This window comes from Vigna unguiculata, chromosome 9, assembly GCF_037176805.1.
Source record: "Vigna unguiculata cultivar grain cowpea cultivar isolate G323 ecotype 2 chromosome 9, ASM3717680v1, whole genome shotgun sequence".
Taxonomy (NCBI): Eukaryota; Viridiplantae; Streptophyta; class Magnoliopsida; order Fabales; family Fabaceae; genus Vigna; species Vigna unguiculata.
Window position 1 is genome coordinate 2,688,288 of NC_140800.1, and position 16,281 is coordinate 2,704,568.

A 16,281-nucleotide genomic window follows, 5' to 3' on the forward strand; every position below is an offset into this window, starting at 1 on the left:
TTTTTTTTCCCAAAATCCAAAAGACACAGCGAGAGAAAAGGCACAATGATGAGTGTTAGTGTTAGAGAAGCAAAGAAACAACGCAGAGAGAGAAAAAGAGAAAAGGCAGAGAGAAGTAAAGAAGTAGTGCTTGCGGGAGAACACATCGGTCACTAAAAGTTATCCACGACGAGACTTTCACCAGTTTTGGGTTTCAATGTTGGTCGCGATTTTTTTCATACATAATAAACTCATAATTAGGTTCATAAGTGGGGAGTGCAAAAAAATTAAGTGTAGAGTTCTGTTGGATATTTTGGTTCACAGACACAGTTTTTTTAAGCAATGGAAATTTCAAATATTTTTCGATTGTTACATACCCAATCACTTTATGATGTTACAAATATTTTTCCATGAAAACATAATTCGCGGTTGGGTTATGTTGACGGTGAACCTATATGGTAATGCAAAAATTATGGATATTATTGGTAAGTGGTGAGTACAATACTACTTATGGGGAGTTTTCATGAAAAATTAAATCAAAAAGGGGTCAAAAGTGGGGCTCAAAAATAATTAGGTGGGGAGTTATGTTGAAATTTTTTGTTCATAGACCCAAGACTTCAAACCAATGACAAAGTTATGCGCACCACAAAGTGATCAAAGTCACATTCGAATGCTAGATAATTTCTTCCATCAATACATAATTCGCCATTGGATTTTGAATACGGTGAACCTATATAGAAATGCGATAATATGGATATTATTGGTTCGTGGGGAGTCAAGAACTCTTTAACGGGGAGTTGTCATGAGTATTTTGGTCTTCGACACCCAATTTTAAAGAAATCAATCTTCATCGCTAATTACATTTCCTCACACAACAACCTTAACGTAGTGTGTCTGTATTTCCATCACCATCACATTCCATGATGGGTATACAATGTTGGGCACATAATTGTGACAAAAAAAATTTAAATCAGAAATGGGTCAAAAGTGGGGACTCAAAAACAATTAGGTGGGGCGTTATCTTGAATTTTTCGGTTCACAGACCCAAGACTTGAAACCAATTACAAAGTTATGCGCACCACAAAGTCACGTTCGAATGCTAGACAATTCCTTCAATCAATACATAATTCGCCATTGGATTATGAATACGGTAAACCTATGTAGAAATGCGATAATATGGATATTATTGGTTCGTGGGGAGTAAAGAACTCTTTAATAGGGAGTTGTCATGAGTATTTTGGACTTAGGCACCCAATTTTAAAGAAATCAATCATCATTGCTAGTTACATTTCCTCACACAACAACCTTAACATAGTATGTCTGTATTTCCATCACCATCACATTCCATTATGGGTATACAATGTTGGGCACGAAATTCTGACAAAAAAAATTTAAATCAGAAATGGGTAAGAAGTGGGGACTCAAAAACAATTAGGTGGGGAGTTATCTTGAATTTTTTGGTTCACTATGCAAACTCTTCCAAACACTATACAATCGATGCTTCTTTGATTCGCTGTGCAAACACTTCCAAACACACCTTTCACTTGAAACCCAAAACTGGTGGAAGTCTCGCCATGGATGACTTTTAATGGTCGATGCGTTCTCCGGTAAACACTACTTCTTTGCTTCTCTCTCTCTCTCTCTTTTTCTCTCTTTGCTTCTCTAACACTAACATTCATCACTGTGCCTTTTCTCTCTGTCTCTATGTCCCTCTCTCTCTCTCTCTCTCTCTCTTTTTCTCTCTTTGCTTCTCTAACACTAACATTCATCACTGTGCCTTTTCTCTCTGTCTCTATGTCCTTTGGTTTTTGGGAAAAAAAAAATTTAACTCCCGCACTTGCAACAGTTTTCTTTCATTAAAAAAAGTTTATGTTTGAATAAAAAAAGTCATGCCACATCAGCCATGTCAAATTTAAATTCAAAAAACATGTTCAAATATCATTTCCCTTCTTTAAATAAGTAGATTGTCTTATTGTTCAAATATTAATCATTATATAACATAAAAATTTACAAAATAAAGTTGAAAGTACTAAAATACTAAAAATAACATGTGTAGTGATCATTTTCAGGGATGGTAAAAAAAGACGAGTTTCGTTAAAAAATTTATCTTTATTTTTGTTAATATGGTATAAAAGTTTTATCTCTTTATTACGGGTAACGAATATACATGTTTCTATGTCTGTATCAGTTTTTGTGATTTTAATATTAATTAATTATTTTAAGGTTTAATTATGCTTTTTGTCCTCGTTTTGGAGTCAAAATCTCAAAATGGTACCCAAATTCTTAAAAGTCTCAAAATGGTCTCCTTTTTTGTTGAAACGTCTCACGTTTGCCCTTTCCGTTAAGTCAAGGTTAACGTCGTTAAAGGGAGTGCCACGTGTCAGTTCCTATATTTTTTGATTTTTTTTTAATTTTTTTTTGAATTTTTTTTAAAAAATCAAAAAATTGTCACGTGTCAAGCTGTCATCGTGCCACGTGGCAGTGACAGTGACACGTGTCAGTATTATGCCAGGTGTCATTTTCTTAGTCTCAATTTGGTCCCTTTATTTTAATTTGTCAATTTAGTCCCAATTTTTGTAAAAATTGACAATTTTGTCCCTTTCAAATTGAAACAAAAATTAATTTTATATAAATGTTATACAAATACTTTTATTAAATTTGATATTTTTATTCAAATTGTTATTTTTATTATATATTTTTAACATAGCTAAGTTTATTTAAAATTATGTTTCACATTCAACTTTACTTAAAATTATTTTCAAATTTTAAATTTATATGTGTTTTATTGTTACATGAACTAGTTAATTTATGAATTTTTTTCTATTAACATTATTTTCTATTAACAACTTTTAAACCATTTTAAATAAAGTTCAATGTAAAATATTAATTAAATGAACTTAATTTGGTTAAAAATATTTACTTGAAATATCAATTTTGATGGAAATATTTGTGTACATTTATATAGAAATTAAATTTGATTTCAATTTGGAGAGGGACAAAATTGCTAATTTTTACAAAAATTGAGACTAAATTGAGACAAATTAAAATAAAGGGACCAAATTGAGACTAAGGAAATGACATGTGGCGTAATACTGCCACATCACTCTGACACTGCCACGTGGCACGATGACAGCTTGACACGTGGCAATTTTTTGATTTTTTAAAAAAATTCAAAAATAAAATTAAAAATAAAAAAATAAAAAATTCAAAAAATCGAGGAACTGACACGTGACACTCCCTCTAACGGCGTCAACCTTGACTTAACGGAAAGGGCAAACGTGAGACGTTTCAACAAAAAAGGGAACAATTTTGAGACTTTTAAGAATTTGGATACCATTTTGAAATTTTGACTCCAAAATGGGAACCAAAGGCATAATTAAACCTTATTTTTATTTTAAAAGTAAAAATCATTAAAAATAATATATTATCAAATATTTAATCTTAAATATTCAATCTTAAAAATTCGTATTCTCCTATCTTCAATAACAAATATTTAAGAAAACATTATAATTATATAAATTTCAAATTATAGTACGAATAAGAGTGGAATAAAAGTGAAATAATTATATAAAATTTTGTACAATAATACAATTATATATAAATAAAATTTCATGCCAATTAAATTATTTATTCACTGTACAAATTTAGAAACAAACTTGTTAAGGTTAAAAATTATTTTAAAAAAATTATTAAATAAATAAAGTTTAAAAATAATTTAAATGTCTTCATGCTTTCATTTTCAAAATTGTAATGAAATTTCTTTTTTTATATACATTAATAAAGATTATAAATACACAATGAACAAAAGTTAAATTAACAAAAATTAAATTAATAACAATCTAAATTTAATATAAGTATTTCATCTTTTAAATTCAATCTATTTTGGATATTGATAAATAAGATTCACAATGATATTAATTATTATATTATAGTAAATGATACATATTTAATCAATTATGGTAATAAAATGACACTTATGAAAAAAAAGTTAGAAGATAAAAATAGTTATATAAAAGATCATAAAAAATACTATTCTACAAAATAAAAATTATCAAATATATGTTTTAAAAATAGTTTGATATACCATTAAAATAAAAAAAAACAAAAGAAATCAAATATATAAAAATCATCAAATATATGTTTTAGAAATAGTTTGATATACCATTAAAATAAAAAAAACAAAAGAAATCAAATATATAAGTAAGGATATAATAAGATTAAAATTATTTTGAATATTTAAATTTCTTTTATGAAATATAAAATAATTGTGATGATAAAATTATACTAATGAAAAAGATTTAGAAAATAATAATAATTACAGAAAAAATTACCAAAAAGTACTATTCTACAACATAAAAACAAAAATAAAAATTATTTTTTAATGTGATACACCATTGAACAAAATAAAAGAAAAGAAAATATATAATTAAAGATATAATAAAAGGAGAGGTATTTTAAAGATTAAAAAAACTTTTCGCATGTCGAGCAATTGAAAAATCATGAAGTATTTATTTTAAAAAAGATTTTGTAAATTTGTTAGATTCATTTGAAAAAATTGTTCTTATGAAGTAAGTGAAATATTTCATCTTATGAACTTTGAATAACTTTCTTTCAAAGATAATACGAAGGACGTATGGTAAAAAAAATGTTGAAAACAAAACCACCATCATGTTTTATGAAGAAAAAAAAAAGGTAGCTCCTTTGAATAGAAACAATAATATTATAATATTTCATGACAAAAAAGAGTGGACTACATATCTTATATGAAAGAAGTTGAGTCAGTGTGATTCAACGTAGTTGTTGCTAAAACTATCAGTAGTGCAAGTGAGATTAATTTCTAACAGATAGAACAAAAAAATTTAAGTAATTGTATTTTACAATTATCTACAAACAAGGCCTAATCTATTATTATTATTCTTTAACTTTTGAAGTCTTAAAGAACATTGTAAACCAGCACTAAAAAAAATAGAGCATCCGTTAAGTTCTACAACTTTCTATAACAATCTTCAGCACTAATGATTCGTACCTATCAACGAACAAATCTCAAAGAGAAATGACTACTAATGGAGCAAACAAATCTTTAGCACTGAAAACATAATGCCACCAAGGTCCCTTAATTGTGATCTTCGAGTACCATATATCAAACATTATAAAGCAAGAGTATACAACAGAGATCACACAGTCACTAGGTTTAGAACTGTAAAAAAAATAGTATCTACAAAAAAACTACAAAATGCAAGCAAGCCAAACTTAGGAATAGTAGAACATAATACACTGAAAAAAAACAGATATATATCTCCGGGTGAAGAACAATTGAATTACTGATTGCGAGGAATCCTCGAATTGGTAAAGTTCACATGGTTTATTGGCTGCTAATATAACATTTATTTGTTATTATAATGAAAAAAGCTAATTGATCACAAACCTTACCGCTATAGACTTGATCTTCCCAGGTCATAATGAATTTGTAACTTAAATCTTCCTCCAAAGGCTGAAAGACTGCATATACACGAATTTAATATTTGTTTCAATCACAACTTCTATCACAGTCATCATTTTCTATATACTGAGAAGACATTACCCACAAGACTCACTAGTACCCTTGTTTGCCACTATCTATGCTGGACCATGCGGGATGCAAGGTGGAAGAAAGTAAATTAGAGGAAAATCAGTTCCATAGCCAACGGAATCTGTCATGTAAGAAAGTGCAACGTAGAGGATGGAGAAAGACAACGAGGGAAGAAAAGAGCAAAGCTAATCAAGACCAAAAATCCTTTTGCGTGGACAATTTTTAAACTTTTGGTTTCAGGGTTACCAATGGGATCTAAGGCTTGGTATGAGAACTAGGATTGAAGGCAAAAGTGAAGCCAAATAAGCCTTAGTGAGAAAGAACTTGGTGCCACTTGAGTTAAGGCTTTTGGTAATGAGGAAAGAACTGCAATAACTGATAGATTCGCCTAGATCATATGAAAGTGAAACTAAAAAAGAAAGTAATCTTCCACTCTAAGAATTCCATTGCAAGTTCTTTGGAATATCAACTGGGTATTAAAGAGGAGATTTTCGCCTTCTATTATAAACAGCAGGGGTGAGCAATAATCAAGTAATTTTCTGCTCCTGCAGATATCCTAAGACATATATAAGGAAAGAAAGATTATTATAAAAGGTATGGTCGAATAAGCTTCTATATAAATATTCTAGATGAAGAAAAGAACAAAAGAATTAAAATAAGCTTTTTCTTAAGTTAAATCATCTTGTGCATAAATTAATTTGTAAAAGTTTTCTCATATTAGTTTCACTAAATGACGATTTTTAACTTGTTATAAACTAGTTTTAGTTCTTAGAGAAACTTATTTAATTTTTCTTCTTCTAAAAGTGTTTATAGAGAAGTTCATCTAAACAAGTCTAAAGTTCAAAAAACAACAAAGACATAAATTGCTGTCTGAAGTACCTGGATCCTAGCATAGTGTTACAGAGAAAGGGGCGAAGGGAATTTTTACTTGGTACAAGGGAGGCCTATGTGGGTTTGTAGCGGTCAACAACACAAGCCACTATTGTTCTAAGTAATTGGAGCTAGAGGAATGCAGGACACTCAATCACAAAACAGAGGAAACAAACACAAAAAACAGAGGGATACACATACCATATCAACAAGAGGAAGAACAAGATCATCCCACAACCACAACTAAACAAGAAAAAGTAAACATAAAGCTCACACACACAACACAATCACCCAATCCATAATGGAATCGCTACTTCCATTTTCAATGTCAAGTTTTCTTCTCCTAGAATTGTCTGCAATCCCTAACCTAACAGTCTCTCATAGTAATAATGAAGAAAACATCCAAACACTGAGTGATGTTTAAGTGTATAAGAACGAGGCAGTTCACCAAACACGATTGCCCCCTTAACAAACATGCTGCAATCCACAATTAACACTAATCACGATCCGAACTACAACCACAAATCACATTCAGAGAGCACGTCAAATAAACAAGAAAACTCAGCTGCGACACAAAAAATTTACTCCAAAAAGTACATTCCATATAAATAACACCAAATCAGATCCAATTACTATATCCAATGTACTTTCATCAACCCTAGAAACCGCGAAAACGAAACCTCATCAAAAGTGAAACTACAAATGACTTAAAGCGCACGAGTTCATCTGAGATAGGCGGGGATCTTAATGCGGATGAATAGCATACTCATAACGTAGGCGAGGACGACGGAGGAGACGCCGGCGGAGGCGTAGGAGACCTTGACGGACTTCGCGCGGTTGCGATCGAGCGCGAGATCAAGGAGAATGATGCCGATGCCGCCGAGCACGAACATGAAGCCGGAGGAGAGGCCTTCTATGATGTACTGCCCGTTGACGCGGCCGGACATGAAGACGACGGGGCGCACAGAGCCGGTGTAGGGGTCCTGCGTAGAGCCGATGCCGGGAGGTTCCACGATGATGTCGTACACGATGCCGGAGACGACCATAAAGTAGGTGAGGAGGAGGAGGGCGAAGACGGCGTTGGGAGAGGGGAGGGTCAGGGAGGGGAGCTTGAGGCGGAGCCGCGGGGGGCGGAGGAAGCTGAAGGGGAGCACGCGGAGGAGGTGGAAGATCGGATCCAGCGACGCGCCGGAGGAAGCGCCACCGGAGGCGGAGGAGGAGGGAGGCTGGGCCGCGGGCTCCGATTTGGCTCGCATTTTGCGGGTCGGGTTTTCAACTGAGAAGAGCAGTGAGTTAGTTTTGTTGTGTGTGAAACTGTAAGAAAGGGTGAGTGAGTCACACGGTGTGTGTGATTGGTTGGTTAGTTTCAAAATTAGAGTTGAAAGAAGAGAAAACGAGATTTGAGAAGCTTACGTGGATTTTCCTTTTCATTTAGTTCTTTATTTTAAATTAATTATTACATATACAAATGTAAATCACAAATTTAGTTTTCTCAAAACTAAGAAATATTAGAATATTTTATTTTTAAATTTATTATTTTGTTTGACTATCAAAATTATCGCTTAAATTGTATGCTTCTTTGAATTTTAAATTAATATTCTGACGAATTATACTTATTTAGAATTCCTTAATTTTAAATATTAGTTTTTCAACGTTATATGTGGGTAGACACTTGATATTTCACTCTCGAACTATTGATAAAACACTTAACTACATTTTAAAATATCTATAACAATAGAAAAAATACTCTGTGTATTTACATATTATAATATTATTTAATTACAACTTCTGATATAATATATATATATATATATAATATTTTTGCTTCTACAATAATTATTTTTAACTGATTGACAAATAATTTTTTTACAATAACAATTCAAATTAAAGATAAAGCAAATAGTTAATTAAATAAGACTAAAGTTTTGTATTCGTAATATAAGTTTAACACTTCTTATTACCAAAATAATAGTATTCATAAAATAAACAAAGAATTTTTTTTGTAAGCCTTGTGATTTATCATGAAGAGATAATAAATGCATACAATTGTACAAAATAAATAAGAATGCTTACACGTAAGAAAGAAAATGAAAAATCCTAAAGTAAAATTGGTACTCTAAGATAATTTTTAGTCCATATTTTTTATTGGTTTTCTGTGATATCCTCTGCTAAATATTTACATTGACATTTTAAATTTTTTTTAATAAATTTTAAAATATTAAAATTAACGGTAATCAATATATTATAATATATTATAAATATACTGTAAAAAAACACAATACCAAAAAATACAACAAAAAATCTAAATTCGATAACTTTTTCCCTCTTCATAATTCTTTATGACATCCAATCGTTGAAAAAGAAGAATAACTCCTTACAATTCACTTTGCAAATATTAACTTCACTTGACACTAAACAAATTCTTAGTCAAAATTCAAAAATTTGTACTCTTGATCGAAATGCAAAAAGCCATAGTAACTTCATATTTAGTACAATAAAAAAATTTATAATATCAGTAAATTTTGTTAATTATGTTAATTTTGTTTAAATTTCGTTAATGATTAAGATAATTGAACAATTATTTTATCTTTAATAAATATTTATTAAAAAAGTTAATGTTATTATACATCTATTCTTGAAAATAACCTTTTGCTCTTTGTTTTTTCGTTGTAAATATAAAATTTTTAGTAGTTCATTTATAGATAATTTCATCTTAACTTTTCTTTTATCATAAACACCCGTTATATGAGTTCAATTATCTGGTTGAATTCAAACAAAATTAATAGATTTAAAATTTCAGTATTAAAATTATAATTTTTTTATTATATTGAAAATAAAATATATCAATACTCATTATATTAAATTTATTATTTTCTTATATTTTATTATTTTAAAATTTTCTATACGTGATTTTTTTTTTCTGTAGAAACACTATTTTTTTTTTTATCGTAAAATAGATTTTAGATAAAACTATACATACTTCGCTTTCGCTTTCTGCCGACACAAAGAAATTTTGGCCCAGCACAAAAAAAAAAAGAGCAACAACTTTACAAAGAGCCAATAAATGTGGTCCAATAAATGATAGATTATCATCAGTTTCTATTAATATTAGACGTAGTAAATAATTAGCTAACTTCTAAACTTTTCATTTTATTTTATTTATGGAAAATTAATCATCTCATCCTACCTGTTTTTATTTTTGTTTTAAATTATTAATCTTCTCCATTATATCCAAGTTAACTGTTTTTAAGTTAAAAAATGTGGTCTTAAATAATACGTGTCTTTTTAACTTTATAAATATATATACTTGGTTTTAAAACCCGATGAAAAAGGCACTCATTTTTTTTCACAAGTATAAGTATTTTTTTTTATGAGGGACAATTCTATTAAAATCTGAATATAATTATTATAACCACTAAAACTCTAAATATCAAACTTTAATAAAAGTTAATTAATTTAGATTTGGACTTTGGTACCGTTTTTTAGTATTTCTTTTACATAAGGTACCAGTCTAGTTTAAAATAAAAAACTATAATATTATAAACTATTGAAAAACAGTATTGAGTAATAATACTATTGAAAACGATACAATTCTTTCTTTGTATATTTAATAGCATAACTTTATATTAAAAACTCAAATTAAAAATTAATTTCGACTGAAATAACTCACATACAATATAGTGTCTATTTAAAAGAGTGCTGACAAAGTCAATTATGAATGGATTTCAAAGTAATATAATTTATATTTCTATATTTTTTATGAAAAGAACATAACAATAAGCATCGAAATAATTTTTTATCCAGTAGAAAAAACCATTTAAAATTACATTTGGAGTGCAATCAGAAAATACTATTGATTTCTATTTGAGAGCTAACTAATTTTTTCCTGTAATGTTAATAATGATATTTCCAATTGAAAATTTGAAACACCATATCAGGATCAATTTTAATTTTAATTCAGAATCTAATTTTGACGGTGAAACCAGACACATATACTAAAATTTACCTGGTAACCGGTATTTCAAGTAATTATATGCCACACCCGCAATGATGAAAATGAGTTCCGACAGCTGCCATTTTCCGCTGTTATCGGTCTTAATGCCACGTGTCAATGTTATTTTCTCTGCTGTTTTTGTTTTTTCTTGTTCCTTTTTTTCCTCCGTCTGTGCCTCTGCATATTTCGAATTCAACCAAACACGGCACAAGAAACAGTTTAGCTTGCGAACACACTCACTCACTCACTCCTCACCTTGCTCTCACTTACTCATTCGTTAATTTATTTATTTATTCTCAGCTTACTCGGACTTCTCCTCTAGGGTTTGGTCTCAGCAATCTGCCCTTTGCAATTGTAAAATGTTTAGCTTCTTCATCAGGAAAGGCGTCAGAAAGATCCTTAAACGCAAAGACAGCGATGCTGGCGAAAAAGGTTCTTTTTTTATCTTTTTATTTCATCAAATTTCTCGAGTTTGTGACTATTTCTGGCTTTTACATTCTTGCCCATTTGTGTTTGGGGAGCATTTTGAACCATTTTTGTCAAATGGGGCTTGGTTAGATGGTACACTATTAACTGTGTTTCTGTGCTTTGGTAATGATAAGTGAAGTTCGCTGTGCATAATGGAGCTTCAGCATTGTTGCCTTCTGTGTGGATTGATGAGGATATAATTTGTGTTGCTTGTGGTCTCATAGTTGATAGTTTTACTTCGGATGTTACACTTTTGTGCCTTTCTATGCCATTAAATTGACTTTGGTTTGTTTGCATTAATTTCTTTGTAGACACTCATAATACAAGATTAGTTTATGCATAAGCTAATCTATAAAAAATCTTTTATATTAACTTCTCCAAAAGCTGATTTTAACTTTTCACAAACTAATTTTAGTTTGTGAAAACATTTATTTTTTCTCTTTTCTATTATTTTTTGGATAGGTTCAATTCTTTTTTTGGTGAAGAGGCATATAGGTGGGACTTCTTTTGGATCTTTGAGTTTCAGGCTTGTGTTCTTTCTTGTAATCTTTCTTTGCGTATAGATTTCTGTCAATGCCTGCATACCTCAGAACAATTTAGCTTTAGAGTGATACGCCACCATCTGCAAAGCTTACTCAAGTTAAGGCATGCTTTCATGAGAGGAATTAATCTTGACCATCCATTTATGGTGTATGGTCCAGGTTAGTTCCTTTGAAAACATGTTCTCACTTCAGTATCTTAATAAACTTGTATGAAGAGATAGTATATATTTTTTTAAGTTTTAATGTTGTGTATTTTTCTTTACTTTTGCTGCTTATAAGGGAGATATTTCTGTGCCTCTGTTTTTGCTAAACACAATTGAATTATAGAGTAGAATATAGTTTATGTGCCTCATTGTAGTAGGTGTTGAAATTGAGTTCACATTTGAAATGTAAAATATGAACCGGTGTCTGTGTGGCCCTACAAGTGATTCTGGAAAGTGATAAGAGTTAATCTTTGCCACACAACCATATACAAATGGTTCAGATTGGTTTTACTTGAAACTATTCTTGATAATCACTGGTTAATGTTGGCCTTGCCTTCGTGTTCACACTCCACATTCAATTCAAAGTTAAATCATCCTATAATTGCAGGAAGAGCGTTGGAAGATTTGAGAGCTTCTCTTTTTAACCAATTCCGTTCCTCCGAAGGCGCAAAGCGTCAACAGCAACGCATATGTGGTCCAGCTGTAGCACTTTCCTTCAATTTTCTGGTTGCAGTTGGTATTATTTTCATGAACAAAATGGTTTGTTTACTCTTTTTCCCCCTTTATCTGGTTTAAGATGTGTTCTCTTTTGAATTTTCAATGCATCAAGGTTTTTATTTGCTGACTTTCTTGGGTTGTTGTTCTTTTTTTTAGGTGCTTCAAACTGTTAAATTCAAATTTCCTATACTTCTTACACTAATTCACTATTTAGTGAGCTGGTTCTTCATGGCATTACTAAAAGCATTTTCTCTCCTTCCGGCTTCTCCTCCCTCAAAATCAACTCCATTATCTACTTTATTTACTCTTGGATTTGTTATGTCTCTATCCACAGGCTTAGCTAATGTCAGCTTGAAGTACAATAGGTAACCAACTACTCATATTTTTATTTAAAGTATTCTTTTATACTGTTAATTTAATTTCTATATCTTCAGCATTGGTTTCTATCAGATGGCAAAGATTGCAGTGACACCATCAATAGTTTTGGCAGAATTTGTACTGTATAGGAAGAAAGTTTCTTTCCCGAAGGTATATGCACTCACTTTGGTTTTGCATTTATTTCTCGTGAGGGAAAAATGAGTAGGAATATATGGATCTAGCAGGAATACAGATACGAGCTTTTATGTAATAAAAATGGAAGAAATATAGACTAGTTTTGTGATATTTTAGGTTTAAATGCTTACCAGAAAATTTGAAACATTTCAGGCATTAGCTTTAACGGTGGTCTCTATTGGTGTTGCTGTGGCAACTGTGACTGATCTGCAGTTCCATGTATTTGGTGCTTGTGTAGCATTGGCATGGATTGTTCCAAGTGCTGTAAACAAAATCTTGTGGTCTAGATTGCAGCAGCAAGAGAACTGGACTGCTTTGTCGTGAGTAATTACATCTTTTATAATTTTTATCTTCATCTTCCTTCTTAATTCTTAGTTTCAATTTGCGTGAGAGAATTTCTCTTTATCTTGTCTAATTTTTGGATTGATCAAACAGGCTAATGTGGAAAACCACACCCATTACTTTGATTTTCCTGGCTGCTATGTTACCCTGCTTAGACCCACCAGGTGTTCTTTCCTTTGACTGGAACTTGAGCAATAGTTTGATAATTTTTGCATCAGCTATCCTTGGATTCTTGCTTCAGTGGTCTGGTGCTTTAGCACTTGGGTACGTAAGATTTATAGTTGTTAAGTAATTTTGCTTAGAAAGATATTTTAATTTCTTGTAGAGTACATAGAATCCAAAAGCTCAGCATAGAATCCAAATTCCTACGATGTGGTCTACTAATCTTTTAAAGGGTTGGCCTTTTCATATAGTTTCTCTCTAACCTGAATTTACAGGGCTACATCTGCCATCTCCCACGTTGTTCTTGGACAATTCAAGACCTGTGTCCTCCTTCTAGGAAACTATTATCTCTTTGGATCCAATCCTGGGAAAATCAGTATCTGTGGCGCATTCACAGCTATTGCTGGTATGTCTATTTACACTTATCTTAATATGAGGCAACAATCAAACAAGACATCACCTCGACAGGCTTCCATTTTACCAAAATCTAAACTCAGCAAAGAAAATGGCAGCACCCATGATGGACACTATGGGGCAGAATCTGTCTAACTAAAATTCTAACTCTACATTACATGCAGTTGTATGGCACATTCAGCAAACATTTTGGTTCTTTTTATTGTTTCTAGATTCTGATCTAGATCTAACCATCTTCTACAATACATGATTATGGGTCTCCCTATTGCTCTTAGAGACTTGGAACACCAACTGTACATAATGATTTGGTGGATTCCTCGCTAGAACTGTTTTTTTTTTTTTTTTCCTTTGCTTTTATAGGAGTTAAAGCTGCATGTTGTTGTAACCTAGAACAAAAACTGATATTGGGCATTTTTGGCATGCACTATTTTGCTGGTATTTGTCTTTGTACGAGTATGATACGAATCAACTTATCTTTTACTCTTCAAGTATTTGAAGGCAAGAGTCAACTTTTTACTTAAAATATGTTTTTATGCATTTTGTTGCGTACAGAAGTGATTATTACAGTCCAAGATGTGTGATGTATATTGTTATTATGATTATTATGGGAAACACAATCACCAATTCGAAGATAACCCTGCAAAATTTGAAAACTTCTGTAGTAATTTATGTTGATTCATGTTATTCATACACCAAAACAAAAATGCATTTGCTATTATTATCAATTTGTAAAGATGAACTCACACTGTGAACAATATATGTCTGCGTGGAGAATATATTCTCGGGAGTAGCTATTCTGTGTTCTGCATTGGTATGTAAGAGATACCGCAATGTTAGATGGATCTCCATTTGGGTTAGAATCAAAAGAAGTTGAAATCATCATAACACCAAATGTTGGGCTAAGAGAATATGTTGGATAAATTTTCCATGGAAGTTGAGAAAGAAAGGCGTGTCCTCCAAAAAGGTGACATCATTTGACATAGTGTCTTTTATTAGTTAGCAAATAACATTTGTATCTTTCTTTAAAGTGTAAATATCCTGGAAAAACAAATTTCATGGTCTTTGTAAAAAGTTTGTCTAAACCCGGAAAGACATAAACAAAACAAATATAACCAACAATCAAAGAGACACGTGAAATAAATGATTATTTAAAAAAAAATAGGTCGAGGAATTTGATTTTCAAGAAAGGAATGAGAATTAAATCTCCTCGATCATATATAAAAACATTTGTTGTTCTTACTGGAATCCGGATTTAACAGTAGCTTGAATGCTCCGTACAATGGGAATTAGATTTCTTATTGCTCCAAAATGGAAAATCTACTTGCGAGAAACTTTTTGACGTTAAAGTCAATAAAAGAGTAAGAATTTTTTTAGTGAGATTGTACGAGCGAGTGTGCATTTTTTTCAGGTATTATGTATTTATAGGATTTTTGTACCTTGGATGCATGTGATAAATATTTATCAAGCAATTTTAATAAAATAATTATTTATCTCAATTTCAAAAAAAAAATAATAATAATATTATGACACCTTACTTGAGATATTAAATATCTTTTAAATATTTGGTATCAAGGAAGATAAATATTTAATAACAAGACGTAATCATCAAACAATTGAAATAGGTGGTCACTAAATGATTTGCCATCGATTTTTAGCCTTTTAGTGAGCAAAATAGGTGATCGTTAAAATGCTTTTTTTTAGTAGTGCTTTAAGAATGACTCCCCTAGTTAAACAATTGGATCATTAATATCATGTTCAGAATATGTAAAGAAGTTGAGTTTGTATTGTTTTTGTTTTCACGGGTAGCTTTCCTTTAATTACTTCTACAAAATAAATCTATTATTTTATTTTTCATTAATGTACCTATTTTCTTAGTTTAAAATTAAAAAATAATTTATCATAATTTAGTAAAAAATTCAGAGACATAATTACTAAAGAAAACTCCATGATAATCAAATAACAATTAAAAATTGGTTATGGAAAAATACATAATATATCATTTTTTCTTCTATATTCATACAAAATGAATATACAAAGGTTCATGACATAAAAAATAATGTTAACTATTAAGACTAATATTTCAATATAAGTGAGATAAGAGAGAGTTACTTTTTTTTCCTTTAAGAATGGAAGGGAACATATAAAAATGAGAGTAAAAATGGTGAGTTTGTGTTTTTTTTCTTCAGATATGAAAAGAAGATAGGTGAGAGTAAAAGATGACTATAATATATAAAAAATTCAAAAGGGAATAGAAAAGAAAAAAAATCTTAATAAATATTTTTATTCTTTATTATATTTGATTTTATGTTTTATTATTTATTAACTTATGTCATTGGTCATCTTCCAACTCCAATCACCATTGTCAACAAGCTGCTGTCGTGCAAAAGTACCATCGTAATCGTGTAACCATCACGCACTTGCGCCTCCTCCTCTTTTTTTTTTTCTCCTAATTCTCTTCCTCCTTATACTCCTCCTTCTCTTCTTCTTCTCATTTATCTCCTCTTAATATACAAAAAAAAATGTTATAGATTTGGATAAAAATTTGTACACATTTTATTGAAGACCTTACTGTCAAAAGTATCCATCAGTAATTGCAATCACAAATTACTGACGGAATAAATTGACATATTTTAACAACAAAAATATTTATTGGTGTTACAAATTCTAATTCCCTAGTGAAATTATATC

The 16,281-nt window shown here is 30.6% G+C and overlaps 2 protein-coding genes across 2 annotated transcripts; one reads left to right on the top strand and one right to left on the bottom strand.

The window, feature by feature from the left end:
- Window positions 1-6,998: 6,998 nt before the first annotated feature.
- On the bottom strand, window positions 6,999-7,776 carry LOC114162283 (uncharacterized). Its single transcript, XM_028046112.2, has one exon. It carries the CDS (start codon window positions 7,672-7,674, stop codon window positions 7,141-7,143), a length of 534 nt encoding a protein of 177 aa, XP_027901913.1. The 5' UTR covers window positions 7,675-7,776; the 3' UTR covers window positions 6,999-7,140.
- Window positions 7,777-10,563: 2,787 nt separating this feature from the next.
- LOC114162327 (Nucleotide/sugar transporter family protein) lies at window positions 10,564-14,116 on the top strand. Its single transcript, XM_028046178.2, has 7 exons — window positions 10,564-10,844; window positions 12,014-12,165; window positions 12,280-12,488; window positions 12,558-12,651; window positions 12,829-12,995; window positions 13,111-13,281; window positions 13,455-14,116. Exons 1-7 carry the CDS (start codon window positions 10,772-10,774, stop codon window positions 13,726-13,728), a joined length of 1,140 nt encoding a protein of 379 aa, XP_027901979.1. The 5' UTR covers window positions 10,564-10,771; the 3' UTR covers window positions 13,729-14,116.
- Window positions 14,117-16,281: the final 2,165 nt, after the last annotated feature.